Here is a 26,099-nt window from a genome sequence, read left to right on the forward strand (position 1 = left end):
GGTTGGCTCAGTGGTAGAGAGTCGGCCCAGGGTGTGGATGTCCTGGGTTTGATTCCCAGTCAGGGCACACAGGAGAAGCAACCATCTGCTTCTCCACCCCCCCCTCCCTTCTCTCTCTCTCTCTCTCTTTCTCTCTCTTCCCCTCCTGCAGCCATGGGTCAGTTGGAGCAAGTTGGCCCCAGGTGCTAAGGATGGCTCCATGGCCTTGCCTCAGGCACTAAAATAGCTTGGTTCCTAAGAAACAGAGCAATACTCCAGATGGGCAGAGCATCGTCTGGTAGAGGGCTTGCCAGGTGGATCCTGGTTGGGGCACATGCGGGAGTCTATCTCTGTCTCTCTGCTTCCCCACTTCCCACTTAAGTAAAATAAAAAAGAAAAAGAATGATTATTATATTATTATGTATGTGTTTATATGCCTGAGATAATTCATAAATAAAAAAGGTGTTTAAAGAGTGTCTGAATCAAACGGGGAGCAGTAGTGTGTGCGCCGGGGCCAGCAGCCGATGTCACCAGTGGGTTCCCTTGCTCCTGGAATTAAACACGGGGCTTTCCCAATACCACCACAGGGCCCCTCTGGAGACCGGCGTGACTCTCCACATGGATGGCCATCTCCAGAGTAATCATTTCCTCATAAAGTTTACTACTAAGATACCACCGAAAGACTCGGTGTGCGCATTAGGCTGATTCTAGAAATGCAGCTGAAGTACTCCATAAAGCAGTTGGCTTTCTTCTCATGGCTGGTTTCCCCCAAGGAGACCAGGTTTGCACTGTTCTCCTCTGTCAGACACCACGTGGTCACAGCAACCCTGCACCAGCCACGTTGCCCAGGAGTCACCCTCATGCTTCCGGAGAGTCGCTAAGTGCTTCACAAGGTGGACCACCGTGGCTGTTCCCAGGGAAAGCTCAGAAGTGACTTCCCAGCATGCCGAGGGCCGGTTTCTGCCGCCTGGTGTATATGGAGTCGTGTGTGTCCCGCACATGGCCACCCCCCCCACGAGGCGCTGTCACAGGTGCACGGCAGGGGAGAGGATGGGGATTTCCAACCCCACTAGATCAGGAAATTCTTCCCCTTGCGTCATCTGTATGAGCTTTCTGTGTGTGTGTGTGTGTGTGTGTGTGTGTGTGTGTGTGTGTGTGTGAACAATGTTAAAGGCATCATCTAGCAGGGTTCTGACCCATGCCTGTGGACTGGAGTCTCACCAGGCCCTGCTGGTGGCTGATCGGTCAGCGGGCATTGGAGGCGGACTTCCCAGCCTGCCCAGCGGGATCACTAGTTACATTGCCTGGGGCACCTTGAAGAACATCCCAACCTGCATTTGAAGTTCCTTTACTCCTCAGTGGACTGGCTCGTGCCAGCTGTGCCCAGTGGTTCGGAAGGGCACAGAAAGGCAGGGGCGGAGGCTGGAGAGACCACCGGGAGGAAACCTGGGTGGCCATCTTTAGGACTCCCGTGCAGACCTGTGACACGGGTACTCTGGTCCTGCTCGGCCCCCTCGCCAGGCTACTGGGAGGATTCTATGAGATGCGGATGGATGAGATGAGGGTAAAATCACTACCCATGGGGTCCATTATCTTTAATAAAAGTAACATTGTTCCTTTGGTCTGGGTACGTGCTGGGATTCCTGGGGGGCTTTCTTCTCTAGGTGTCTTCCTAGTTTCTGCAGTCACAGAAGCACCTCCTGAAACCCACATGGCTCCCTCTCCCCGCGCCCCCGCCACACCTGACTTCCCACTGTCACCTCAAGCACGCCCAGTGCTTTTCCACGCTTGCTCATGCAGTTCCTTTGTCTGCAATGTCCTCCTGACACTCACTGAAATCTTATCTGCTCCCGAAGGCTCAGTTCACATGTCGCCTCCTCTCTGAAGCTTGCTTCTGATTTCACCCAAACGAATGTGATGTCCGTCCCCTGGAGACCCTGAGGGCGGGGCCCGTCCTCGTCTCCAGCGCGTCCCTGCAGGGTTTGACCACAGCAGGTCCCCCGCCAGCGCGGCCCTGCATGAGGCTGATGAGCCCGTGCAGCCCTGGTGGCCCAGGATGCCTACCTTGGGAGTGAACATGTGCAGGATGCCATCGACAGCCCCTCGCAGCAGCAGCCCCCGGACCAGGAAGCAGGCCAGCACCACGTAGGGGAAGAGGGAGCTGAAATACATCACCTGCAGAGAGGACAGGGACCCACCATGGGACCGGGCCCTCCTGCGGCTGGCACCCCCCTCCCTGCTCACAGCTGGGGCACATGAACGGCCTCTGATAGCTGCTGAGAGCAGAGCCGAGCCCTGGGACCCCTGGGCACGGGGCCAACCCCACTGCACGTCTGGCCTGGGGCCAAGGCACAAACAGGAGCACAGAAAAGCTGGAGTCAGCATGGCTGGGCCTGGTTCTCTCCTTCTAGGGCCGGCGGGGCTGTGCCCGCGGCCTCCCCACCCCCAGACCCGTCACGGTGGCGAGGAACCCTTTGCTCTCTGCTCCTCATTTTTTTGCTTTGTGCCTGCTCCGTGTCCCTGGCTTCAGTGCTCCCCCCGCCCAGGATCTCCCCTGTCCTTACAGCTCCTTTGACAGAAGGCATCCAGGAGGTTACAGTCATGGCTCCCAAGCAAAAACATCAAAAGAAGGTCCTGCCTCTTGTGATTATAAATTGTGTGCTATTTTCTAACATGTGTGTTTCCACATCCCCATGTGCCTGGCACAGAGCCTCACGCAAAGAAGATGCTCACGCAACGTGTGCTGCGCTGACACAAGTCGGGGGGCTGCTCGCGCTGCGTGGTGTGAAGGTTAGGAGCGTGCGTGTCCGCAGCCAGACCACCTGCGTTCTCATCCTGGCTCCACCACTTATGAAGCACGTGATTTTGGGCTCTTTACTTAGCCTTGGTGTGCCTCCACCTCCGTCTATAAAATGGGTGCAGTAACTGCTAACTCATGGTGGATCAAATGCATTCATACACTGATAAGTGACACAATTTTGTGTCAGTCACAATTTGGCCTTCAGAGAGGCAAGAGGAGGTGGCTGAGACCGTGCTACTGTTCCAAGGCTTAGCTTCCTTGCTCGCTGAGTCTGGTAAAGACCCTGGGGCCTCGGGCAGACGGCCAGGGCTGAGTCCAGCTCTGAGGGACAGACTGGCTGTGTGGTCTCAGGCGAGGGGCTGTCCCCTCTCTCGGCCTCAGTTTCCTCATCAGAACAATGAGTGGATTTGGCTCCAGGATCCTTAACATCCTTCCCAGCCCTGGCAGTCTGTAACCACTGACACGTGACAAAGGTGAATGAGCCCGTATCTGAAGGGGATCTAAGCTGTGCTGCACGGAGGAGGTGTGTGGGGCTTGGCTGGTCGGCGCCCGCTGACAGCTGTGTGGAGCCTCCTCAGAGGGGCTGCCCACCACCACCTCCTCAGAGGGGCTGCCCACCACCGCCTCCTCAGAGGGGCTGCCCACCACCGCCTCCTCAGAGGGGCTATGTCCTCATCTTGAGTCACCCCGAGGCCACGCCCACCCCCAGGACCCTGCGGGGGCGACCCAGACTCCTCAGCAGCCTACCCTCCAGACTGTGTGGGTCTCAGTGCCCCCTCCCCACTCACCTTCCCCGAGGATTGGATGCCCTTGACGACGGCCATGCCCACAATTGTCCAGGCCACAAGGAGGGACAGGGTCATCTTCCAGTTGAGGCCTCCGCTCTCCGAGATGGAGTTGGAGATGTCCAAGGCTTCTCGGTACCAGAAGTAGGTAGTGGCCGAGCTCTTTTCACACTCCGCCTCCACCACTGTGACAGCAGCAAAGGTCTCAGAGGCAGGCTGCAGGGCCACCTGCTCGTCCCCCAGGGCAGCAGTGGGCAAGGGGACAGCTGAGCGTGGCAGGGGGTGGGGTGTGCCTGTTCTGGGTTAACTAGGACCTGGCAGACCTGGGGACTCCGGGGCTCCCGACAGGGTCAGGGTGGCGTCAGGACACAATGATTTAAATCCCCACCTGTGCCGCCCGCTGTCCACGTCCATCTGTGGAGGGCAGGAGGGGTCAGGTGGAACTGGCCTCTAGCCCAGTGGTCCCCAACATTTTTTGGGCCACAGACCGGTTTAATGTCAGAAAACATTTTCACGGACCGGCCTTTAGGGTGGGACTGATAAATGTATCATGTGACCGAGACAAGCGTCAAGAGTGAGTCTTAGACGGATGTAACAGAGGGAATCTGGTCATTTTTTAAAAATAAAACATCATTCAGACTTAAATATAAATAAAAGGGAAATAATGTAAGTTATTTATCCTTTCTCTGTGGACCGATACCAAATGGCCCACGGACCGGTACCGGTCCGCGGCCCGAGGGTTGGGGACCACTGCTCTAGCCCCTCAGGAAGGTGCTGAGCTGGGAGCTGATGACCCGGATTCCCATCCCTGGGTTAAACCAGCGGTGTGGCCATGGGAACGTTGTTTCTGGGCCTCGGTTTACCCATCTGGGAGGTGGGATAAATCACCCAGCCCTTAACAGAAATGGTATGCAAACGAAGACTGTTTCCAGAGAGGATGGTATTTAAGAAGTACAGAGTAGTCATTAACAACTAAAGAAAAGTTTCCATTTCCAGAGCTTTACTGCACTCGCTCGTTCGCTTAGTCCCCACGAGAACCCCATGGGACAGGTTGGAGAAAGGGCATCAGAAGGGGGAATGAGGATCAGAGAGGGCAGGTGTCTTATTCAAGGTGACACAGCAAGTCAATGCAATCCCAAATCTGTGCCAAAGCCTCTGAGGCTCATTTGACTCCTTCCTGGGACAGGGCTGACCGGGGTCCCCAGTTGGGCATACTCAGGGGGTCCCGTACTTGCCTGCCACGGTCCCATTCCTGATGACAGGACATTCGCTCCAGGGCAGTGGGTACTGGAAGGACTTGAAGAAGTAGAATATGCTCCACCCGATGATGACATTGTAATACAGCCCGACAAAGAGGCAGACCTGAGGACCAGGGGCCACGGCAGGGTCATGGCGGTGGTGGGGAACGCCCCACCTGTCCCCTCCCCCCAAGGCGCAGTGCTGGGCTGGCTGCACACAGCAGAGCCCAACCTGGGAGGAGGAGGGGGAGGAGGGGTGAGATCGGGCAGCCGAAGGCCCCTCCTAATCCTCCGTTCATCTGGTATTCAAAGCATCCACAGAGGAATGTTTCTGATATTAAAGTTCTCTCCTTTAAGCAATAAATTCTTAATATGTTAATCCTTTCCAGTTTGAGATTCTTCTAAGATGCTCAAAGCACTTCCCCATCATTTCCTGATGACTGAGGAGCGCAATTCCAGAGCTGCCCCCAAGACGGCCCTGGCCTCGGGAGTCCATATGCCCAGACATGGTGCTTTCTGGAATTTTCTGGATGCTTCTTATTGGTTTCCTGTGTCCACCCTTCTCTCGGGACTTACATCCGGTACTGTCTGCAGCTTGCCTCTAGAAAGATGTCAGTTCTCATTTCTCTCCTCTAAAAGGATGTCACTTCTAATTTCTTCGAACTGAGGGGCCCAGGTATTTCTTTGAAAGCAAGGCTTTCTCATACACAGATCTGCTGCATGGATGGTGACAGGTCCCTTCTATCTCCCGGGGCCTGGCTGTATCATGCATCAGTGACACTGCTGGTTGATGTGACAGCTGAGGGCCTCTGGCTTCAGTGATGTCACCTGAGCCCCGGTGTGCAGGAGCAGACAGTCCCGCAGCACCTTAAAGGGGATATAGAGGGAGGGGGACACCCACTTTCTTCACTCGGGTGCTTTTGTTCCAAGGGAGGGCCCACTCACACTCGTGGACAGCCCCAGCAGAGGGGCTGTACCTGGCTTTGCCCACCTGTGCTGAGGCAACGCCCAGCACGAGAGGGGCAGCTGCACAGACCCTCCTCCGGCCTCTGCCTGAGCCAGGCTGGGGCTGACCTGGCAGAACCAGCCGTACCTGACAGAACCCTCAGTCCATTCCAGAAGCAGATTCCAGTTTTTATCCCAGGAGTGAGCGTGAGTAGCTGTGGGCTTTGTCCCTGCGGGAGGCTGGGTGTCCTCACCCAGAGCGCCAAGCAATGCCCTGAGGGTGAGCCGAGGGCCCTCACGAAGCTCCCCCTCCGGGGCTGGCTCCTGTTGGAGTCCTCCTCCAGCTCCGCGCATGAGCACAGCACACCGGCAAGGAGAGCCCGCGCCCTGGGGCTGCCTTTTCCTGCCTCCCGCTTGCCCCACTGAAGCACTCTTTAACCAAGGAAAGAGGAAGGGCCTCCCTCGCGGGGATCCAATGGGCTGGCAAGCAGAGCGGGGTCTCTGGGGTGGTCCACATGTCCCCGGAGAACTCCAGCAGAGATATTCCAGGTGCCCTCCCACCCCCTGTGAACATGTCCCAGCCTTTCCTCCTTACGAACAATCCCAAACGTATTCCTGCTGCAGGCAGTGGAGGCAGCTCCCAGTTAGGGAAATAACGTGCTCCTGAGACACCAGCTGGGAGGAAATCTCACGGCGAGGGTCTCCTTCCCTGCCCTTGACCTGGCCCGGGACGCTGGTCTGGAGACCCTGTACCCCAGAGTGGCTCCCCCGCCTCCCGGTGAGCGCCCGCTGCCAGCCCCGACTCACGATGCAGCTGGAGAAGCCGATGCCCCCCAGGCGGGGGCACACGTAGTGCCACACGCCGATGCTGCCCCTGCGGATCCTCTGGCCCACGGCCAGCTCCAGGAAGAACAGCGGGATCCCGATGACTATCAGCAGCACCAGGTAGGGCACCAGGTAGGCACCTGCGGAGGAGGGAGGGATGTCCAAGGGCGTCCGGGGCAAGGGAGGGCTGGCAGCCCAGGCCTAGAGTCCTGCCCACGGTCCTAATCCTCTCAAGCTGTCCCTGGTCCTGGTGCTCCTCCAGGAATGGTCTGGCTCATGCGTGTGACCTGCCACTTCCCCGTGACTCCCCGGCCTGAAACACTAAGGGGAGATCCAGATGGACATCAATGCCTCCCGCTTACAAGGCTAGACCCAAAGACAGACAGACGGACAGATACTGGACTGCCTCTTGGAATCTGTATGTCACATCGCATGCCAGTAGACACACTCCCATCGCGACATACTCTGCGGACACCTGTTCCCAGCCCCTCCCACCCACAGAGTGGCAGCCCAGATGGAGGGGGCCCCCCCGGAGGCACAGGCCCTGGGCACAGCCTTCCCTGTGTCTGAGCCAGATGCTGACACAGCAGACCGGGCAGCTCCCGGGAAGCGGAGCTTGGAAGCTCTCCAGGGAGAGGGAATCGGACCAGCGTGGCCATTAATCTACAGCTAATCGGGAGGAACGGGAGAGAAATTAGCAGTTCAGGAAAGTGTAGCTGGGAGGACCATAAAGGATAGAATGGCTATCACTAAAGATTCCAGATGATAAATTAAACTCGCTATCCTGGGCCTCACTGCAGACACAATCTCGTTTCCAAGTGACAGGGCATTTAGCTGGAGAATTAAAACCATGTCTGGACACAGACGAGTGATCCCGTCGAGAGCTGTGCCAATGACCTAGTCCTGTTAGCAATGCTGTTGGCACAGCCCTGCCTGCCCGTCAAATGGTGCCAGACCAGCAGCAGTCAGCAGTGCCCTGATGGTCACCCAGCACCCCCAGACCAAGCCCTACAAGCTGGGTGTCTCCAGAAGACCCTCTAGCCACACCACTCTGCCCCCCATAACGTGATATGCTCCCCAATATGTGCTAGCTCACGAGAGCTGGCAGGAATCCAGATTCACACAAGCAAGGTCAACACTGTGTGTGTGTGTGTGACCAACTGAGGGGTCCAACAGAGCTAATCAGGAAAGCCTTCCAGCAAAGCAACCGACTGAGCCTGACACAACAGCATCCAGTTCACTCACACACACACACACACACACACACACACACACACACAGAGTCACACATAAATTCCACTTGTTACTAACAAGCAGTGCCATCATGGTGCTAAAAGGAGGAAGGTTCTGTCTTTTAACCTAGTTCTGTCTGGGTCCTGGGCATGGGGAGGTGGGAGGGCGGGGACAGACCTGCAGGGCAGCCGAGGGACGCAGCCGCACTGGGTCTGTGTTTCGGCCGCGTGCCCTCGGGTGGGCAAGATGTTCAGGGAGATGGGTTCAGGGAGTCGGAGAAGTAGGTTGGCTTCTCCTATGGATGTTTCTCTTCTCTCCCCAAAGAACCAGGGAAAGACTCCAGGTAAGTACTGTCCAAAGAGGGGTCCTGCAGCAAAGACCGGCCACCAGCCACCCGCCACCCTTCACTCAGGCCCGTCCACCTCAGCCCGGCCTGGGACCGCTGCCTCGACAGCCGGTCACCCCACCAGGCCGAGTCCTCGCTAACCACAGTGCTCGGGGGATGCGGGCGGGGGGGGGGGGGCGCAGAGTTTCTGGGTAATCAGAGGTGCTTTTTTTTGCATCAGCCCTTGTTGAAATCGTTTGAAAACATGCCCCCTTCCACCTTAAGGACATGCCTGGATTTCCCTTGATGTCCCAGCTGCCTCCAGGAACCTCAGGCCGGCTGTCTGAGAGGTGGGGAACACTGCTCAGGGCATTAGGAAACTTAACAGACCTGGGTTCCAGGACCACTGAGGTCTCCTGGGTAGATAACAGTTTATGCTTTTAGTCTCATTTCTGGCCAACCCCCAGGTTATTCCTGAGATTTGAAAGCTGGCCTTGGTCTTGGCCTTCTGAGATGCATACTGAGTCAGGGTTGAGACCCAGACTCTGGGGAGCAGAAGGAGTTTGATACCAGAGTAAGATCCTCTAGGGGGATTCAAACTCAGGGCCCAGCATGAGGGCCCCTCCTACTTGGGAAGCAGTAGGTGTGATAACTCCATGCTCAGGCCCAAGGGCCAAGATGTCCAGGTTTAAAGCCTGACTTTATCACTAGCTGTGTGACCTTGAGCAAGTTACCTAACCTGTCTGTGCCTCAGTTTTGCAGTCTCTAAAATGAGAATGATAATAACATGGGGTTGTTGGGGGGATTCAATGGTTGAGCCACATGAAATTGGTGCTTTGATTGTACCAAGATGCTTAAATATCAGCAGTCTCATCTAGTTCGGCCTAATATCCAGTAACTGCGTAGGACAGTGCCTGGCGCCTAGTTGGCATTTAATAACGACAACCAGAAGTTGCTCTTTACAACGTGGAAGATACCATGTTAAGCATTCTACATGTAAAGCTCTTTTCATCCTCCCAACTATCCAGTAAGGCAGGAATTCCTATTATTCCCATTTTACAGGCGCGGAACAGAGAGGCACAGAGAGCTGACTTGCTGGGCAGGAACTTGAACCCAGGCCGCCCAGACAGCTCTTAGCTCAGCAATTCCCGGAGAGTCTTACTCTGCAAGCCTGAGCTCAGACCCACGTGGGTTCCAGTTCTGATCAGGGCAGATCGCGTTCCTTTTCACCCCTCAGCCCGACCCACTTGCAGGACACCCCGGGGCCAGCTGGCCTGCCTCTTACCGCCTCCATTTTTCTGACACAGGTAGGGGAACCTCCAGATGTTCCCGAGGCCCACGGAGAAGCCGATCTGGGCCAGGATGTACTGCAGCTTGCTGTTCCAGGCCGGCCGGTCCTCGGTGTCCAGCTCCTCCTCTGCTGCCTCCTGCTTGCCGCCAGGCCTGCCCGCCACATTCAGGATGCTCTGCTTGTAGTCCACGGGCTCCTCGAGGGCCAGCAGGTCGGCCACGGACTCCGTGACATGCTCGTTGCTGTGCTCGCGCTGGGTCACCTTGCTGTTCTTCGGCATCAGGGCCACGGGGGCCGCGGGGCCCGGCTCGTAGCACACGGAGAAGGTGGGACTCGCTGTTGTCAGCTCCTTCTCATCCGGGACCTGTGAAGCCAGGTGAGCAGGAGAGGATCAGCTGGCCAGGCCAGCGAGGTGGGAGGCCCACGTCAATTCCTTGCCACACACACAGAGCTGGTCAATGGCAAGGAATACTGAGCTGGCCTTCTTCCCCATTGAGGGTGCCCACTGCAGAGCCCAAGGTCTGCAGACTCAGTTTCCCCACAGGCCTCATCTGAGCACCACTAGAAGCACACCAGATACCAAACCCAAATCAGGCGTTGTCCACAGAAGCATTAGTCCCTTTCATAAATGCAGGCCCAAGTGCTCAGGACCATGTGGAGGTCCCACAGCTGCCCCCTCCCAGGGTCAAGCAGGTTGCTGTGCCAAGTCTGAGCCCCTGTGTTCTCCTGACTCTGGTGGGACTCAGGGAAGCCAGCTGCTGCATTCCCTGGGGTCTTTCTATTCAAAACGTTGCTGTGGGCCAACAGCATCAGAGGGACTGGTTAGAAATGCAGAACGTCAGGCCCACTGCAGACCTGCTCAATCTTTCTTTGTATTTTTATAGGATCCCCAGGTGACTCAAAGGGATGTTGACATTTGGGGGGACAGGGAGGACTAGAGCTCTCACTGTGGGGCCCCTGGACACCAGGCGCTGTGGCCCCTTCACTGCCCAGGCAGGAGCACTGACCAGGCTTGGCTAAAGATTCTGGCACCAGAGCCCTGAAGGTGTCTGCTCGGAGCCAACAAATCCTGGGTCATTGCTCACCAATGACATTATCTGAGGGCCACCGGAGCCAAGAGCAGGTTCTCCATCCTCCAGCGACAGCTCTACAGCAGATCATATCTGCACAACGGGGGCGGGGCAGGCAACACGCTGCCCTGCCGTTCCTCAGCCCTCTTTCATCCCCTTAAAGAAACAGCGCCCAAAAAGGAGCCCCTTTGAAGGATCCCTGTATTCTGCTCTATTTCCAGGCACCTCTTCATTAAGGGGAGGTCAGAGAATTTAAAATTAAACACACATATACCTGGCCTACAGTTGTCCTCTGCCTTTCTAGAAATATAAATTACCCTGCTCTGTAATTAACTAAGGAAGCCGACGCCCATCTGTTCTCCCCAGACTGGCCGCGTGAACGACAGGGCAAGGTCACCGCGCCGCAGAAGTGTGCCCGCTGCCCTCCCCGCTGGGCTTGACCCAGACCTTCTGGCTGACTCCAGCAAAGACCGACCTTCGAGGGGACTTGGTCAGCTGGATCCTGCTAATGAAGCTGGGAGGCCTGGCAGTTGGGAACAACTGTCCACTCTAGTCTGTGGGGTTCACCAATCCTCCCAGGCCAGGACTTGGGCCACATCAGCAGGTGACACTTCCCTGCCCTCTTCATCCAAAAGGGACAGTGAGTCTTTGGGACTGTCCCCTGCCACCCCAGGGACAGTCAGGGTCCTGGGATTTGGAATAACTGGGACTGAGCCAGCCTCTCTAGAAGGTCCCAGAATTTCCTAGGAGAGACGCAGCACTCTATTGGGACTCCACAGTAGCTCAGCTGAGAATATCCCGTTGTGTCCTGCAGGTGCCCCAGGGCGGGGCTGTGTGTCTGTGCACGGTTTGGTCCTCGGCCCCCTAGGCTGCTGCCTTGCCCAGGCCACACAAGCCAATGGAGCCCCAGGGCACTGTGCAATGGGGAGGCCCGTGTGCCTGCCTGGGCTTCCAGGATGAGCCCCTTCTCCTCCCCATCAGCAGGTCCCTGTCCCCAAGGCACTCAGATGGAGCAAACCTAAGGCATGGGCACTGGCTGCTTGTCTGGGTACCCCACCTCACCTATAGCTGACATTGAGAATTTCTATCAAAACCAGAGCTGGGGAGAAGGGTGGGGGTCCTGCTGGAGACCGCAGCGGGCAGGGCGCGCCCGCTCAGAGCCCGTCGGCAGGTCTGCAGCCTGCAGCAGGACCCGGCCAGAGCAATCTGCAGCGCGTTAGGTTTGATTGACTGTGCCTCCTGCCACAACCGGAGAGAAGCGAGGGGGATTCCGCAAGTCTGCACAATCCATCGTGCTGCCGACCCACCGGAGAACACGCTTCCCCATGCATAGCCTGGTGAGTGGCAGCTCTGGTCATCAACATGAGAAAGGGCAGAGGGGAGAGGAGAGAGGGGGAGCGTCATTTTAAGCTAGGAGGACTCAAGGACAAAATCAGCACCTTGTGGTAAAGCCAGAGAAGGACAGCACAGCAGCACCACAGTCCCCACGGGAAGCAGCTCCCTACGAGCTCCTTCCTTCTCCCAAGATGAGACGGCGCTGCCCCGCCAGACCCCCTGCATGGCTGGATGGAATCCCGGGGGCCACCATGCTGCCAGACCCGCGTGGACGAGCAAACCGAGGCACAGGGCCAGGCTGCAGTCAGGACTGGGACCTCCGTGCATGTGCTCAGGTGACAACCCGAGTCTGACATTTAGAAGCTTGGGGGACCCTAGTACCATTCTCATTTTATATATGAGGCCCAGGGAGAGGGTTGCACAGCCTAAAGCCATGAGGTCAGACTCCTTGGGGATGGGCACTGGCAGACGGTGGTGGTGGAGATCAGGGGCTTTGAAGTCAGACAGGCCTGGGCTGGAGGGCTCCCATTTCATTCATTCATTCATTCATTCATTCATTCATTCCATCGCTCACCTGACATACATCTCCTGAGGGCCTCCGCTCAGAGGTCCCCTCCTCAGGAGGCCTTTACAGACCATTCAATAGCAGCCCTTTGGGGTGCAGCCCCTGCACCGCCCCCCCCCCAAGCATCCCCACTGATCCTTATATATAAGGTCTACCGGAAAGTTCTGTCCGTTTTTGGAATAAGACAAAATACATATTTTTCTTACCGTCAATAAACTATTATTAATACATTTCCACACCAATCCTATCTTCTGAATATGGTCCGAAATGGTTTGCTGAGCTGAATAAAGCCTTTCTGCGACCTCCAATGTTGTCAGAAAAGGATCTTGCTCCAACATGGTCTTAACAACATCGTCATCGATCAAAGATGGTCGCCCAGAACATGGCTTATCAGAAAGGTCGAAATCACCTGTTTCGAATTTTTAGAACCATCTTCTGCATGTCCTATCAGAAACTGTACCTTCACCGAACACTTTCAATAAATTTCTACATGCTTCTGTAGCATTTCTTCCTTGTTGAAATTCGCATAAAATACAGTAGCGTAAATGAACTTTATCAGTAGCCACGGGTACACTATCGCTTCACACATAAGACTAACGTGAATCAACTTTGTTTTAGTTAATTTGCTACGTCAGTATGTATATATTAAGTGATAAAAATAGAGGGGCACACACGCGTCAAATAAACATGTGCTTACGTGTCGAAACTTGTTGTGATAGAAACGGACAGAACTTTCCAGTAGACCTGATACATATGTCGATTTCTTTCTTTCCCACCTAGCCCTTCTACAAGAAATATACGTTCCACAAGAGGAAACGTTTGGCTTACTTGTTCGCTGCTGTATCCCTCGTACCCAGATCAGAAGGCGGACAGTGCACAGCTCATGTCACACAGCTGTCAGAGCCCAGGTGTCCCCACTCCTGTGCTCTCTCCGTGTTTTTAAGGGGGGCGGTGACACCAGTACCACTTGGAACAACCCTGCCTCCCCACCGGACTCCTCACCTGAAGACCCTGTGCCAGCGAAGGTCAGCTTTCAGACCAGCACGTGGGAGTCTGACCGATGACCCCAGAGCATGGCCAGACAGGCACCAAGATCAGGGAGACAGGGAGGGCAGAGTCCTCACTGGCCTTTCTTTTGCAGGTTGGGAAGCCAGCCAGACCCAGGGATCAGGAGGCCGGCGAGATGCTGGGTGGGCCTGACCTACCCCCAACCAGCTGTGCAAACTGGCACCAAGGCCCTGACCTCTCAGGGTCTCAGTTTCTCTGTGTGTAAAATGGGTTGGTCTGGATGACTTCTGAGGCCCCTTCCACTCTGCGTATATCCGGGACTGCCCCTCCTGCGCGTGGGAGCGAGGGAGGCCTGACAGCCCCAGGCTCTAGCCGCCGCAGGTGTTTGCGCCCGTCTGTCGCGGCACCCTCTCGAGTTGAGAGCTGTTGGGGTGTCATGGGGACACTTTGACAGCCAGCCCAGCTGTGCTGAAATTATCCCCTAGGAGTAGCTGGGTGGGTTGTGAAGTCGCTTTGGTGAGCAGCACGTGAGATCCAGTTCCACGGCATTCTCGCAGGATAAAAAGCTTCCATTACTTAAAGCAGGCTGCAGAGGGGGTCGGGGATCCAGGCCACCTTGTGCCAGGTCTGTTGCCTAGCAACCGGAACAGCTTCCAGCTCAGAATAGCATGCGTGAGAGAGGTAGGACTGAGCCACTGAACTGTGCATCTTCCTAAAGGAGAAGAAAAGATCCCCAACTAGGAGGCAGAGGGGTAAAACATCTCCTGCCCGGGGTTGAGGGCCCCACAACCCTTTTCAAGTGCAGCACGGAGCAATGACCACAGGGGTGCAGGAGGCTGCTCACCCCAGCCGGGCACCGAGCTGGAGCCCCTCCAGCCCACAGCAGCCAGGGGCCCTGCTGGAACGCGCAGTCGGCCCTCTGAGCACCCGTGTCTCTTCCTTGGGAATGCTATACCATATAACTCTAGAGAATTGCTTATTTTCCAAGCCAGACCCCTCCGGGAGCTGAGTGGAGAAGCCACCATCTTCAGGAAAGCAGGCAGCTAAGGTGACTACACTCCCCACAGTGCCCTGCTTCTCCCAGGGTCTCCCACTCTGGAAAGAGGGCTACCCAGACCCCCAGGCCCTAAAGCCAAGGTCCAGTTCAAGACTAATCCTCAGTGAGAACAAGCAAGGTTGGGTCTGTCTCCCAGACAACTTGACAGCTTCCCGGTTTCCGTTGACACGTGGTTTGGGCCCCAACAGCTCTCCTAATTACCTCAGAGCCTCTGGGCTTCCACTGAGCCCAAAGCCTGTCCACTGTTATCAGAGACACAAACTGTCCTCCAAATGATTTTTCATTGTTTTACTGATACCTCTGGCAGTCACCTGGGGCAAACGGCTCCTGACAGGCCCTGGGCCTCGACCTGGTGGCTGCTGTCCTTGGGTTTTCTCGCCTAGGACACACAGGCAGGGACCCCACACCGTTCTTGACTTTGCACTCCTGTGGCCACCATCTAGAAGTCAGAGTCTGGGGAGGTGTTCAGGTCGGCCCAGACCTGCCTTCTGTGAGACGCATGCAGCAGGCCCCCAGCTCGCTTTCCTTCTAGACCTTCGGAGGCAGCCTCCTGAAATACCACGTTGCCTGGCTCCCACTTGCTGTGGCGTTTACAGCCCCCCCCACTGACCCCCTCCATCTCCTGGCCCCGCCCACCCCACACCCTCTGCAGGAACCCCTCCCATCCTCTGCCTGCTGAAGCTCCAGTCATGGTCCCCCGTCTGGCCTCCAGGACACTGTCTGCGATTCTCTAAGTGAGAATGGATGTCCTTTCTCTCCCCCCTCTCAGCCCGCTGCTTGGAACATTCCTTCACACTTCTACCATCTGGCTTTCTAGTACAGCCGCTTGTTTACATGGCTGATTCCTTTTCTAAGTGCCATGCCCGGCACACACAGGACGGAACATGGTCCCAGGGTCCCTGCCTGCCCACCCTCCAAGAACAACCTGCTTTCCATGCTGAGATCCTACCCGCTGGCTGTGCCTTTGAAACAGAGAGGCTGGCCCAGAAAGCTCACAGATCTGAGTTCGACCTACCAGGAGGTCTGCACACCCAGCTGGGGGAACTCTAATGGGTTGCAGTCCTGCAGCACATGTAGGGGGGGGACCCCAGGACTGGGAAGCCAGCTTTCCATTCCTTATTCATCTGTGGAACAGGGAACAGGGCTTACCTGCCAACTGTATCTGGTTACCACATGGACAGAAGGAGAGAGACAGCGAAAAGCTGACTGAGAAGCCAAGTACATAGAACAGTCATCGCTGAGCCCATTTCACAGACGTGCGGGGTGTGACACCACCCTCGCTTCCACAGGCCAAACCCTGGTGCGTTACTATATTACATGTGCTCAATAAATCTGATATGAATGACCTGAATGAGTGAATCCGGTAACTGATACCTGAGCTCCCCAGATTTTCTAGTCTGATATTATTTGCACCTTTAACTGACCCCCCCCCATTTTCTGCTGCGATATTCTGATGCCAAGAACATCGGATGCTCATGGATGCTCCAAGCGGCAGTTCAAAGCTAAGGTACATGAAGAGGTCTGGCCATGGCTCAGTGACTTTTTGCTTCTTAGAAAGGAGCCACAATTTTGCCCTCCGCTTCCTCCGCTTTGTAGACAACATCCATCCTGTCCTCGGAAAAACAAACCTCGGACGGGCACAGTCTTGGCCCAGCGCATTCCCGGGGGCTGGTGGGACCGTGCCAAACGACAGCTCGGGCGAAGGAGCGGCGGAGCCTTCCGCAGCCCGTCACATTTTCCAAGCATGTTCTCTGCACTCGGTATTTTGTGGGTTTTTTTCGTCAAGGGGGAAGGGAAGCAAGAAAACAGGCAGATGGTCGGGGGCAGGAGCTGGCACTGGAAAATGTGGGCAGGGCCCGGGCCAAACCAAAGCTTTTGGTTCAGTTTTTACCAGTTCATGGTGGAAATGCATGCCCAGGGGAGATGTAGGAAGACCAGCGTCGTGTCTATCCCATAGGTGGCATTAACAAGCACTAGAATTTCGGAGCTGAGGGAACGTCTGACTGCAGGGCGGGTGGAGTAATAATAACAATGACAACCAAGCACACAGGCCATCCACCTCGAGGGCTGACGCTGTAAGAGCCATTGTGTAGAGCAGCCATGGTCTCCTGTAACCCACCAGGAACGTATGGGGTTGCTAACACTATAATACCCACTGGACAAGTGAAGAAGTCGAGGCTCAGAGGCATTAGTGACCTATATTTCATTGAACCAAAGGCACCTCGCTGCTGGCACGCTCTTGAACGTACCTGAAAGGGTCAATGGAAGTTTTTTTCCCAACTAAGTCACCACTGCCTCCTCAACCAACAGCCGATGGAGACAATGTGTGGAAATATGCCTCTTGGGACTGATGAAATCAGGCACACGGTCAGGAAGTGGAGGCCCTGGGTCCCCACCAACTGCCTGACTCCGGAACCACAACTCTGTCACAGAAAGGACATGGTTTTGTACCTGGGAGAACCTGGGTTTGAGCCCGGGGGCCCATTACTGGCTGTGAGTCTTTGAGGAAGGACACAGTCTCTCCTGGGTTCAGCTTCTGGACCCGAAATAATCGGGATGAGGCTCTGACCTCACGGGGCTGCACGAGCACAAAATGAGGTAACGCAGAGGACACGCCATGAGCCGGTGCCAGGTTCGTGCGAGAACGTGGGGTAAACAGGCTCAAACGGGAACAGAGGGGCATCCGCCCGCTGTCGTGCCATGTCCTGGAACTGACGGGGAACAGCACGCAGGTGCGGGGGCTGGTAGAGGACGCACGAGCTCGGCGCTCCGCCTGACCTCCTGCTTTCCGCTGGGACTGCAGGAGAATGGAGCCCCGAGACTCCTGTGAAGGAAAGATTCTGCTGAAATATAAATATGGGATTCTAAAAATCCCTCTTCTATACTCCCCTCCCCCTTCTCCCTCCTTCCTTTCCTTCAACAAATATTTACTGAGCACTAACTCCAGGCCCTTGTAGAGCAGAGAACAGAGCAAACAATGTTTCAGCCCTGTAGGATTCATCTTCTAGTGCAGAGGAACAAATAAATCAGCCAAACACATAATTAATTATGTATAGGCATACACTCTATCTTTAATGTATACAAAGATATCAAATAAATATATAAAAGAGAGTAGGAGGGGATGGCATGAAGCAGGGATGCTACAATATAAAGGGGGGTTAAGAAAGCAACTCTGAATAAGACCCGATAGAGTAAGAGAATGAGCCATGTGGATATCCTGGGAAAGCATTCAGGGCAGAGCAAACAGGAAGTGCAAAGGCCCTGAGGCAGGACCAGGCATGCTTGATGAGTACAAGGACCCAAAAGAAAGGCCCCATGCCTACAGCATCCTGGGCAAGGGAAAGGCGGGAGGTGCTGAGACAGGAGGAGAGCTGGACTCCGAGCAGGCAGGATTCGTAGGCCTGGCAGGCACTTTGGGGTTCCTTTCAAGGCTAACAGGAAGCTGTTGGCAGTTTTTGGGCAGGGGAATAATGTGACTCGTCTGTTTTAAAAGGGATCGCTCCAGTATAAGTGAAGAAACAGGGAAGGTAGGTAAGAGATGATGGTGACTCGGCCAGGATGTGAGATGAGGTTTGGGTTTTAAACAGAGAGGCAAACAGATGACTCCGAGGTGCTGAAGGGCACAGCCCAGCCCAGGCAGGCAGACTGTCCCAATTCGGAAATCAAAAAAACATTTTTTTTTTGGAAATCAGAAGTGAAATTAAAAAGTCCAGGAGCAACAAGTGAAGGCCTCATTCCCTTCTCCCCTCATTCACGGGAGGCCCTGGGTGGTGACATGGGGTCCTCACAGCATCTGCTCAAAACCTCTGACCTGGATTTCCCGGAAGCCACTATTTCCTCTTGTCTCAGAGAGAGACAGAGGGAACCAAGGGTGTCCAATTACCTGAGTTACCCACCGACTGCTGAAGAGCACTTGAAGGAATAGCGATCAGGAACCCTTAATTACAGTCCCAACGTGGTGTCTCTTTCCTGAGAACCAGAAACGTCTGTTTCCTGGGCAGAAAAGCACTCACTCCTGTCAGGAACACGTCACAGAACACAGAGAAGGAAGCAAGCATGTTTGAAGACCTACAACGCTTACATATGTGATCTGTCCACACAAGAACTTGGAATAAAATATGATGCTCATTTTACAAACAAAGAAACCTTGGCCAAGGCAGGGTAAATACCATGTACAAGATTACCCAGCCAGCCTGACCAGGCAATGGCGCAGTGGATACAGCGTCAGACTGGGATGCAGAGGACCCAGGTTCGAGACCCCGAGGTTGCCAGTTTGAGGGTGGGCTCATCTGGTTTGAGCAAAGCTCACCAGCTTGGACCCAAGGTCGCTTGCTTGAGCAAGGGGTTACTCGGTCTGCTGAAGGCCCACGGTCAAGGCACATATGAGAAAGCAGTCAATGAACAACTAAGGTGTCACAACGAAAAACTAATGATTGATGCTTCTCATCTCTCTCCATTCCTGTCTGTCTGTCCCTATCTGTCCCTCTCTCTGACTCTCTCTCTCTCTGTCCCTGTAAAAAACTAAATAAATAAATAAAAATTACCCGGCCGTGAAGTAGAAGAAAGGATATTTGAACCGTGGTCTCCCAAACTCTACCCACCACATTCTTTCCAACACACCAGCGCTTTCCAAGCCTCTGCATGTCTGACCCACAGAGACAAGCACACTGGTACAGCACACTGGGGCACATAGAGGCTCTACCACCCAAGGCTGCTCCAGGCTATTCCAAGGGATGAGGGCATCCTGATTGCTGAGCCACATGCCACCCAGCTGTGACACTGGTGAGGAAGTTCCCTAACGGACCGTGCTGCATGACCGAGCAATGGGCTTGCGTCTCCTTCAGCGAGTCAACAGCGGGGGCAAGTCCAGCTACCGCCATTTCTCCCCGAAGTCAGGAGCCGCCTCACCTGGCCACGTTCTTTACAAAAGCCAATGACAGTCATTCAAATTGGGGGACTGGTCAAGGAGATTTCTTCCAGCTGTTCTAAAGGAGTTCCCTGATTACCAGCAGGCAAGTTGTCGCACTGGTGTGCCAGGACCGTGGACAGCGCCCACCAGGCCAATCTGGGAGCCAGGGCTAGGTCACCCAGCACAGAGCCCACTCTCTGTCTTTTAAACACACAGCGGGGGCGGGAGGGAGGAGGTCTGTGTCCTCACTGAATACTCACCTGGGAACACCTGAGGAAGCCACTCCACCTGTTCACATCTCTTGAAAGGTAACATTATCAAATAGCACTCCCCACCTGGAGTGGGATTTTAAACCACAGGAGCCCAGAAGTCTTATAATTAAAGAGAAGATGCAACCAGCAGGAGTCTGGGGTGTGGACCAATAAATCCTATTTGCAACTGAAACAGGTGGCAAATTAGCAGTGCACAGAACTCAGCAGAAAGTCTAATTAAACCAGTAGTTAGAAATGAGGGAATACAACAAGAGACAACTCGTTATCTTCAAATGAGCCCTGAGTCAGCTCTGGACGGCCCAGCGGCAGCGTGGTGGGACCAAGGTAGCTGGTGAGATGACCCCAGGCCTGGAGACTGGGACCTCGTTCCCTCTGGCCCTGCGCTTGCCCCACGAGGCCACAGAGCAAACAGGGCCTTAAGTCTCACCTCCCAAGTTGGGGACTCAGGTCACCTGGGACTCACCTGACCCAGGATCATTCTCTAACGAATATACCTCTTTCTGAACGTGAGAATAATATAGTCCAGTCATCCCGAGCTTCTGTTCCCACATGGGAGCTTTCTGTACACGGTGCCTATCTAAATATGATTTTTTAAAGATTTTACTTATTGATTTTACAGAGAGAGAAGCTGGGGGGAGCGAGAAGTATCAACTCACAGTTGTTTCACTTTAGTTGTTCATTGATTGCTTGTCTTATGTGCCTTGACTGGGCAAGCTCAGGGTTTCCAACCGGCGACCTCAGCGTTCCAGGTCGACGCTTTATCCACGGTGCCGCCACAGGTGAGGCCCTAATTATATTTTTACCAGTGGATGGATGAACTGGATTCATCCATGCATAAACAATGTTTTAATTTTTTTTTTTTTTTCTTACAGGGACAGAGAGAGTCAGAGAGAGGAATAGATAGGGACAGACAGACAGGAACGGAGAGAGATGAGAAGCATCAATCATCAGTTTTTCGTTGCGACACCTTAGTTGTTCATTGATTGCTTTCTCATATGTGCCTTGACCATGGAGCTACAGCAGACTGAGTGACCCCTTGCTCTAGCCAGCAACTTTGGGTCCAACCAAGCTGGTGAGCTTTTTGCTCAAGCTGGCGACCTTGGGGTCTCGAACCTGGGTCCTTCCGCATCCCGGTCCGACACTCTATCCACTGCGCCACCACCTGGTCAGGCAACAATGTTTTAATTTTTTATAGTATTCATCCTGGGCGGGAGCGATGATGCAAAGATTGCATCTTCACAAAATGGCTGCCTGTGGAGCAAGGTGTCTGCAGAGGCCTCTTTGCATCCTCAGGGGCGGGGAGCACGGACGCTGTCGTCCCCTTTCCCACCCTCACAGGCACGTCCCACTGAGATCCAGGATGGCTGGAGGTGCCAGGCAGGCTAGGACAGTGTGGGCCCGTTCCCCAGGGCGGGTGATTGCTCAGAGAGAGAAGAGATGAAGACGCAGAAGGAAGCAAATGCCACATTTCCCAGAACTGCCCTGGACACAAGTGGCCGAGCCCCCAAGGTGAGGAGGGTGGGCCCCCCCAGAGGACAAGACCGGGAAGCCAGCAGCATCCCTCCGAGCGGCCCATGCTGGCCGCTGCTGTAAAACCACCCGGGAGTACGCAGACAACCGCATCTGGGTAAATGCCCCGGTAGTCGGCAAATAGTTACAAAGAACTTACAATAAAGACCTAGCATATCGTGGTCAAGAGCAGGAAGTTTGGAATCTGGCCGACCCGAGTTCCAATTCTCAGGTTGCCACTCACTACTTGGGTGACCTTGACCAAGTTATTGAACCTCTCTGAACCTTGAGCTGCTGTCTGTAAAACTGCTGAGCACAATTATATGTCCCCTGGGATGGTAGTGAAGATTAAACAAGATGGTGAAGAAATAAAGCACTTAGCACAGTGCGGAAGCCTCAATAAAAATCCAGATATTATCGTTTGGGTGCCAAGCCCGGCATCAGCTGTTGGAATCCAGAACTGCCCCCGCCCCTCCTAAAACCTCACGAAGTAGGCATTCCCCCACTGATCACTGGCCCACCTGAGTTTGGGAGAGAGCCCTGACACGGATCCACCCGTGCTACCGTGACCTCTGACAGCCCGGGACACCAGCGTAGGAGGCTGATGTAAGAGGACTTCGCAGGCCTGAGTAACAGTTCTCCCCCATCCCAGCGCCCCACGTGTGTAGCTGTGAGGACTTTCTGCAGCGCAGGCTGGGAGCCAGTGATAACTCAGACCTGGTTTGAGGCAAAAAAGCCCCAATTCATCTTTCCTTTAAAGTATTCTGCTGCTTATCTTAGAAGCTTTAAAGGGATTAATGATGACTTGTCCTTCTGCAGCAAACCTGACAGGAGAGAGGAATGGGGGGAGGGGAGCTGCCCAAGCAGGAGCCAGCTGCTCAGGACTCCTCTCCTTTCTGTCTCTAGCAGCCTTGGAATGTGCCAGACCCCATGGGAAAGGCGTTGATTTCCAGGGAGCATGAGCACACACACACACACACACACACACACACGTGCACACTTTCCAGGTGCAAGCTGGAGTCCCCTGGATTAGCATGGCTTTTCCTGCTGCACTGGGGACGCCCTTATTTCCTCCACTCTTTTTTGTTGTTGTTGTTGTTGTTTTTGTATTTTTCTGAAGTTGGAAATGGGGAGGCAGTCAGACAGACTCCCGCATGCACCCAACCAGGATCCACCTGGCATGCCCACCAGGGGGCGATGCTCTGCCCGTCTGGGTCATCACTCTGTTGCAACCAGGGCCATTCTAGTGCCTGAGGCAGAGGCCATAGAGCCATCCTCAGCGCCTGGGCCATCTTTGCTCCAATGGAGCCTTGGCTGTGGGAGGGGAAGAGAGAGACAGAGAGGAAGGAGAGGGAGAGGGGTGGAGAAGCAGATGGGCGCTTCTCCTGTGTGCCCTGGCCGGGAATTGAACCCAGGACTCCTGCATGCCAGGCCGACGCTCTACCACTGAGCCAAGCGGCCAGGACCTCCTCCACTTTTGATGTAAACACATCTTAGCTCAGCACCAAGTCTGGACACATTATGGGGGGGGGGAGCCAGGGCCCAGGATCCTTCAGGGGACAGACTCCTTTCCTCTCCTGGACGGCTGTCTTGCAGCTTCCAACTCCACTACAGGGAGGACAGGTGGGGAAGAGGACAGCAGGATCTGATCGTAGGGCAGGATGCCTTGACGTCCACCCAGCAGGTGCCATAACTTAGGACCAAGCCACAGTCATGAACATGCTTCAGGAGTCAAGGTCTGTGCTGAAAGCTCACCCTGGAGCCATCGCAGACAGCCCAGGGCACCCAACGGACCCAGCATAAGCCTGCTTGCCCCTCCCCCACAGCCCTGCTCTAACTCAGGCTTCCCCACTGAGGGTCTCCTGGGGAGAACTGAGGGTTGGAACTAGGTCAGTTTGCAGCTGAGTTACAGGTCCTTCTCAACCACGTGTGAAGCCCTGTCACTTTCTTTTGTCTCCAACCCCCTCTCATACCACAGAGCAAGGGCAGGTAGAGAAAGAGCAGTCTGGTTAAGGCCCATAAAGAAAGAGGTGGGAAACTCACATTATAGAGCATCTGCTATGTGGCTCCACTCGCAATGGGCTCAAAATAAGCCTGCGGCAAAGGCACCATAAGCATTCCTGTTTTTCATCTGAGGAAACCAAGGCTCCAGAGGTAAAGTGACTTGTCCAAGGTCACCCTGCACTGGCACATGGCAGAGCACTGGGTCATTCTGACCACAATCACAGATCCTCCCCCAAAACCTCTCCTTCACCCACCCACCCGCAACCTGGCCCAGTGGGCCTTGCCTGAGGGTCAGAGCTCTAGGACCCTGGCCCAGGAGCCAGGCAGCCTGAGTTCTGCTTATCTCCCTTTGAGGACTTGCCCACCTCTGGTCAGTGGCCCCCAAACACTGAGAGTTCCGACCATTCCGGCTCACAAGTCCTGGTACCAAACTCCACTCAATTCACAAGCAGCTGACACAACTCTGCGTGTGACTCAGGCCAAACAAACTCACTCCAATCAGAGCCGGTGGGCACGATTTGCCTCCTGCTCTGAGTCACCTCCAGGCTGAGCTGCAGGGATTCGCTGACAGTCACCACCTCCTCAGCCACACAGCTGCTCTACTTGAGAAAAAGCCAGCTGAGGAGCCGGAACCTCCGATGGTCCCCACGGGTGGGCCATGGCCAAGGACAATCAGGTGTGACCTCAAAGCCCTTCCTGCCCAAGCAATGGGTCCCCCTCACCAGACTATGGGATAATGTAAGCATAGCACCATACACAAGAAGCCCCTGCTGTTAACCTCCACACACTCTGACTTTGCTCTCCAGATGTCCATCAGTAAGTCCTGTACAGCCTAACAGATCTAACTAAAGTTTTGATTGAATTTTTGGAGCCGTTGCAGGATCTTCACAGTTTCTGGAAGTTCCTGATAACAAGGGCAGTGCCCTCAAAGGAATCTTCCCGACTCCCCAACCCACTCCCTCCTGCCTCGTGTTCACAGCTGATTTGCCCTAAAGACAGCTCTGGTTAGAAACTTCCTAACCCAAAGAATTCATTAAAATATTTCTCAAAGGAAAGAGGAGTGGGATCAAATTGGTTTAAAAACAAACAAATATTCCTCTCGGCAGCAATTGGGTCCTGTAAGGTGAATCTCGGGATTTCGGAACACTTGGAGCCCTGACAGCGCTGTTCGGGTTTTAAAAGGAAACACCAGTCTTCCTTTCCCAGCGGCCGCACCCCTGGTACCGCGAACACTGCATGACAGCCGAGCCCGGGTGCACAGGTAGAAATGTGGCAGAGGCCTCTCTCCCGAGACGGCGCCCCCTCCCGACCTGCACCCCGCGCACGGACCCCATCTCCGCCATTCCGCTCTCAGATGCGCTTCCCTCCAGGGAGGATGGGCTTCCCGCTAGCTCCGAACTCCGAGAGGGCCAGCCCCAGGACTGGGAATTAAATATTCATCTTGGGCGTGAGCGCTCGCTTTTCCTGCCAATGATATTATCAAGGTCACGGGCCTAGAGCCCAGCGGGGCTGGGGTCTCCAGCCGCACAGGAGCCTCCCTGCGGGCGGGAACTGCGCCCTGGGCGCGCGGCTCCTGGCAGTGAGACCCGCCGGACCTCCTCCCCAGGTCTCCGCGGGCGCTTGCCTTTGCAGCTCTGCCCCATTACCTCCGGAGTTCTTGGGACCACCTGAGCCCCGGAAGCTGGCGTCAGGTGTCCAACCCGTGAGCACGGCGCTGGGCACCCCGGAGCTCCGTCGCCAGGCAACGGAGGCTGTAGAGGAAGGGAGAGCCCGGGCCCGCGCAGGGCCGGGCGGATACCCGGGCAGCGCCGCCTCGTACCCCGTTTCTTAGGCCTTTCTGACTAGGGCGGGGCCAGACAGCTAAAGTTGCGGTGGCTGACCCGGTCAAGCCAAGCAGGGCGCGGCCCGCGACTCACCTGTCCCGCGTGGACCGCTGCGTGGACTCGGAGCGGAGCAGCTGCGGACCCCGACGGGTGGCGGGCGCACAGCCCCTCCCACCGGCAGCCCGAGTCTGGCGGCGTCGGGCACCGGCCGGGGCTGGGAGGGGACCCGGAGCCGCGCGCCTACGACCCTGCTGGCTTCTTGCTCCTTCCCTTGCCGCCAGTCGCGGTCCAGCTCCCGCCCGCGGCGTTCTCAGTCCTCTGGAGAGCGGCCCGGGGACCCGGTCCCGCGGCGTAGGGAGCGCGCAGGGCTGCGGAAGCCCTGGTCGTGTGCCGCCCTGCCTGCACCCTGGTCACGCCGGCTCTGCGGAGCGGAACGGAGCTGGGCGGAGCGCGCCGCGCACTGTTCCCTCGCTTTCCGAAAGGCCACCCTGGCGGCGGGGCGCCGTGACGCAGGCTTGACTCACGCGCGGGCCCGCGTCAATGCAAGGCTTTGGGGCCGCGAGCAGGGCTCTGATAGCCGACGCAGGCGGAGGGGGTGGGCAAAAGGAGGGACGGGGCTGTCCCGGCAGCAGCCTCTTGGGGCCCCTTGCCACGGGACCAGGACCCTGGACAGAAGTCACCAGGGCTTCTTCCCTCAGAGAGGAATGGGACCCCAATGACCCAGGCCCTCCTGAGTCCTGGGCTTCCTTTCTTCACCTTTTCAGGCTCGTCCTTTTCAGCCCCCCTCATGACTCCGTCCCACCCAGTGGCAGTTCCCCCTGCGCTAGCAACTTGCACCTTCATGCCTTGGCTCCCTTTCTTCTCACTTGGAATGCCCTTCCTGCTCCACGGTCTTTCCAGCCCACCATCCAGCAGGACCATTCATTCCCCGTGCAATTCAGCTCCTCAACACATCACTCATCTATTGAACTCCTACTGTATACCTGGGCTGCAGGGGTTGAGGTCACGGAGATAACGGTAGGGCACCCCTGCCAGAGGCAGAGTGGGGCTCATCCACATAGTCACAATACAAGGCAGGAGGCTCGATGACCCTAGGAGACAGGGAGAGTGGCAGACAGCGAAGGGA

The 26,099-nt window shown here is 55.6% G+C and overlaps 1 protein-coding gene across 1 annotated transcript in view; it reads right to left on the reverse strand.

Annotated features, from left to right (window-relative positions):
- Positions 1-25,423, reverse strand: part of SLC6A17 (solute carrier family 6 member 17) — a 46,560-nt gene extending 21,137 nt beyond the window's left edge. The window contains exons 1-6 of the mRNA XM_066246890.1: positions 25,067-25,423; positions 9,416-9,785; positions 6,555-6,712; positions 4,800-4,926; positions 3,568-3,749; positions 2,044-2,154 (exon numbers count right to left, since the gene is read on the reverse strand). Of these exons, the coding sequence (XP_066102987.1) occupies positions 2,044-2,154; positions 3,568-3,749; positions 4,800-4,926; positions 6,555-6,712; positions 9,416-9,701 (864 nt within the window). The 5' untranslated portion in view covers positions 9,702-9,785; positions 25,067-25,423. The remainder of the gene's footprint in view (positions 1-2,043; positions 2,155-3,567; positions 3,750-4,799; positions 4,927-6,554; positions 6,713-9,415; positions 9,786-25,066) is intronic.
- Positions 25,424-26,099: the final 676 nt, after the last annotated feature.

This window comes from Saccopteryx bilineata, chromosome 11 (assembly GCF_036850765.1).
Source record: "Saccopteryx bilineata isolate mSacBil1 chromosome 11, mSacBil1_pri_phased_curated, whole genome shotgun sequence".
Classification (NCBI taxonomy): domain Eukaryota; kingdom Metazoa; phylum Chordata; class Mammalia; order Chiroptera; family Emballonuridae; genus Saccopteryx; species Saccopteryx bilineata.